The sequence below is a fragment of the Mus caroli genome, chromosome 4, assembly GCF_900094665.2.
Source record: "Mus caroli chromosome 4, CAROLI_EIJ_v1.1, whole genome shotgun sequence".
In the NCBI taxonomy this organism is placed as follows: Eukaryota; Metazoa; Chordata; class Mammalia; order Rodentia; family Muridae; genus Mus; species Mus caroli.
Genome location: NC_034573.1, coordinates 123,216,203 through 123,220,286, shown reverse-complemented (window position 1 = coordinate 123,220,286; position 4,084 = coordinate 123,216,203). Strand labels below are relative to the sequence as shown.

Genomic DNA, 4,084 nt, shown 5'->3' with positions numbered 1-4,084 from the left:
AAATCATGTCAGTCCAAAATCACCATCCTTAGAGGAATGGTCCTTAAGAGGGGCTACATTTGAAACTTATCTATATAGATCTCAGTTGTTTTGTCTGTTTTGCCTTGTAAGTCCCTGAGTAAAACTAACACGCAGATTGGGCTGAAAACTTGTAGCTTTGTCCGGAACTAACTTAAACTCCTAAACAGTGGTAACCCAGGCAATGCGCCACTTTTCCAAGGGCGGTGCGTTCGGTCCATTCTCTCCCCCTTACCTGAAGCCTCGGTGGGAAGCCTAAGCCTGCGGATGAGACAGCGACCGGGAAGCCAGGTCCCCTGAGAGTCCAGCCACCGGCGACCCGAGTACATTCGAAGCAGCCGCTGGGCTTGCGCCGCTCCCCTCACCGAGACGACGCAGCAGCAGGTGCGGGTCTGGGCCGCCGCAGAGCCCCGGGCGCGGACAGCGCGGGCATCGGAGGCCGGAGCCTGGGCGAGAACCGGATCCTCAGCGGCGGGGTCGGGGCCAGCCCGGGCCGCGTCGGGACTCGCCTGCGGAGGGCCCCTCTCGGGCCGGTGCCGGTAGTGGAAGCATAGGAAGCCTCCGCCGCGCTGTTCCCGGAACTGGCTAAAGTAGCTCCGTAACTGAGCCGAGCGTAACACGACAGGGATCCCGCTCACCACCAGGTAAACCGGCGACTCTTCGTCCAGCTCCCTGGGCGACGCCATCTTGGCCTGTCACATGATTGCTTGGCGTCCACTCTCGCGAGAGCACCACGTCTCGGATGCTGGAGTTGGGTCAATGAGGCATCGGTGACCGTTTGGTACTTGAAGCTTCGTTTTAGTTGCTCTTGGGCCGAATCTGTGTGTCCAGCTCCACAGAAGATGGAAAACTCGTGCGATGGGCTCAGTGATAGCTGGTCCAGCGTGTGAGAGGCTCTAAGGAGGAACCAGTGTGGAGCACCGGGATGCTGAGCGGGAGGTGGCGGAGGTCTGATGCAAAACTGGACTCTACAGTACCAACCCAGCCGGGCGTGGTGCCTCACGCCTTTAAACCCGGCACTTGAGAGGTAGAGGCAAGCAGGTCTGCGGGAGTTCAAGACCAGCCTGGTCAACATAGTGACTGAGACAGGGCTATGTCGAGAGAGCCTTTCTCGGGGCGCGGGACGGAGGAGATGAAGAGATGCCCCAGCAATTAAGAGCTCTTACAGAATACTTGGATTGGATTCCCAGCACCCACGTACGAGGAACTCTCCCATCCGTAACTCGTCTCATGGGATTGGATACCCTCTTCTGACCTCTAGAGGCACATACGTGTTGCACATATATACATGCAGGCAAAACTCTCATGCACATAAAATTATCTGTAACAAACCGGACAGTGGTGGCGCACGCCTTTAATCCCAGCACTCAGGAGACAGAGGCAGGCGGATTTCTGAGTTCGAGGCCAGCCTGGTCCACAGTGAGTTCCAGGACAGCCAGGGCTACACAGAGAAACCCTGTCTTGAGAAAAGGAAAAAAAAAAAAAAAGATTTTGTTTTGTTTTGGTTTTGTTTTAGATTTATTATAGGTAAGTACACTGTAGCTGTCTTCAGACACACCAGAAGAGGGCATCAGATCTCATTACAGATGGTTGCAATGCGGTTCCTGGGATTTGAACTCCCGACCTTCAGAAGAGCAGTTGGTGCTCTTAACCGCTGAGCCATCTCTCCAGCCCTCAAAAAGATTTTTTTTAAATGTACAAATACATACATAGACATCGAAAACTATTCCCAGAGATCATAGGCGAAAACCATATTGCCAGCTTTGGATGACCTCCGTACAAGGCATTGTGTCCCTCACAGACAAACAGTATAGCTCTTGTGATTGTGTGCAGTGCTCAGGAAGGCCAGAGGAGGGCGTGGGAACCTCTGGCTCCATTTTTAAATTCATATCGAATGCAACTATGCCCAAAAGTAGGCCCTTCAACTTCCTGTCAGGGAGGAGGGGAAGGCTCATGAGATCGCAACCCTAAGAATTTTTATATAGTTGATGGTTGATGGTGGGTGTAGGTGTTTCTGCTCAGATGAAAGGGTAATCCTAGAACTCAAGGGGAATGGTACCCAGCGGAAGAGCATCCTGGGGCATGGAAGCCCAGGAACCTTACGGCTCTGAGAGGAAGTCTCCTAGGCAGAAGTATTGCAGCTCCGAGGGAAGGGGATCCCCAACTGAACTCAGGCGCTCAGAAGCCTCAGCCCCAGTTCACATCTTTACTTTTTCTCTTCATGGCTTCTTGCGACGAGAGTCACACCAGGCCGGGAGTGGTGGCGCACGCCTTTAATCCCAGCACTCGGGAGGCAGAGACAGGCGGATTTCTGAGTTCAAGGCCAGCCTGGTCTACAAAGTGAGTTCCAGGACAGCCAGGGCTACACAGAGAAACCCTGTCTCGAAAAACAAAACAAAACAAAACAAAAAAAGAGAGTCACACCAGGCACCAAAATCTCATGAAAGAGATGTATTGGAGGGTCCAGGATGTGGAGGGCTGAATCCAGAAATGGCTGCCCTCTGGTCCTGGGCGAGGACAGCGCGGAACTGGACAAAGGGCAGAGCTTATATGGGATTGCTTAGGGGGAGGTGCTTTAGCAGGGCAGAGATTTCCAGATGTAGGATTGGTGGAATTTTAAGTCCTGAGCTTGGGACGCTCGGAGATTGGTGGCTTTTCTCACCCCCTTTTCCCTGCATCGGGTCCATGGATTAAGGCGGGAAGTCCTTCCCAGCCGCAGCTGGCTTTGGCTGAGGCGCCATCTCTGAGGAGGCTGGAGTGGAGGTGTGGCCACCGTGGACAGCTCCTAGTAACAGCAGTAGGCTGAGGCAGGAAAGGTGTCACCATGGACAGCTCCTGCTGAGGTGGGAAAGAAAATGCTCCACTGTGGACAGCTCCTGTGATAGTTGCAGGGTGAGATGTCATGTTTGTTTGGTTGGTTTTTGGTTTTTTGAGACAGGGTTTCTCTGTGTAGCCCTGGCTGTCCTGGAACTCACTCTGTAGACCAGGCTGGCCTCGAACTCAGAAATCTGCTGCCTCTTACCTCCCGAGTGCTGGGATTAAAGGCGTGCGCCACCACGCCTGGCCGGAGCCCCCATTTTGACAGCTGCTGTCCGGGCATAAGAGAAGGAGGGGCTGGTGGTGGCCACTTTGAAACATTCTATCCTGGGTGGATAATCCTTATGACTCTCCAAGTAAACAATGGAGGCTGTAGAAATAACTCAGCGGTTAAGAGCCAGAGGACACAGATTCAATTCCTAGCACCCACAGGGCAGTTCACAACTACCTGTGACTCCAGTTTCAAGGGATCCAATGCCTTCTTCTGTCCTCTTGAGGGCGCCAGGTATGCACATATTCTACCAATAAACTTGCAAGCAAGGGCTGGCAAGATGGTTCAGTGGGTAAGAGCACTGACTGCTCTTCCCAAGGTCCTGAGTTCACATCCCAGCAACCACATGGTGGCTCACAACCACCTGTAATGAGATCTGACGCCCTCTTCTGGTCAGCTACAATGGTTTTTTGTTTTGTTTTGTTTTGTTTTGTTTTGTTTTGTTTTTTCGAGACAGGGTTTCTGTGTATAGCCCTGGCTGTCCTGGAACTCACTCTGTCTGTAGACCAGGCTGGCCTCGAACTCAGAAATCCACCTGCCTCTGCCTCCCAAGTGCTGGGATTAAAGGTGTGGGCCACCACTGCCCAGCTGCTACAAAGTTAATATATAAATCTTTAAAAAAAAAAAACTTGCAAGCAAAACAAAACATATAAAATAAAAATTAGGGTAGAATTTAGAAAAGTAAACAACTCACAAGTCTCAGTTCCTAAAACATACAAGATTCACAAAGTCCCCTCCTCAGGTATATATGAGCAATAAGGACTGCTGGAGAGTAGAGACTTTCTAACCTGTCCAGCTGCCTTCAAGTCCAGCAATGAACTCCAGGGATGCAGCTTTTGTAAGTAATGCTGGGGTGACTTTTCTTTTGTTTCTGTTCTTTTTTTTTTTTTTTAAAGATTTATTTATTATATGTAAGTACACTGTAGCTGTCTTCAGACACTCGAGAAGAGGGCGCCAGATCTCGTTACGGATGGTTGT

The 4,084-nt window shown here is 51.3% G+C and overlaps 1 protein-coding gene across 1 annotated transcript in view; it reads right to left on the bottom strand.

The window, feature by feature from the left end:
* Gpatch3 (G-patch domain containing 3) overlaps positions 1 to 715 on the bottom strand; it is a 9,600-nt gene extending 8,885 nt beyond the window's left edge. The window contains exon 1 of the mRNA XM_021160739.1: positions 254 to 715. Within this exon, the coding sequence (XP_021016398.1) occupies positions 254 to 704 (451 nt within the window). The 5' untranslated portion in view covers positions 705 to 715. The remainder of the gene's footprint in view (positions 1 to 253) is intronic.
* Positions 716 to 4,084: the final 3,369 nt, after the last annotated feature.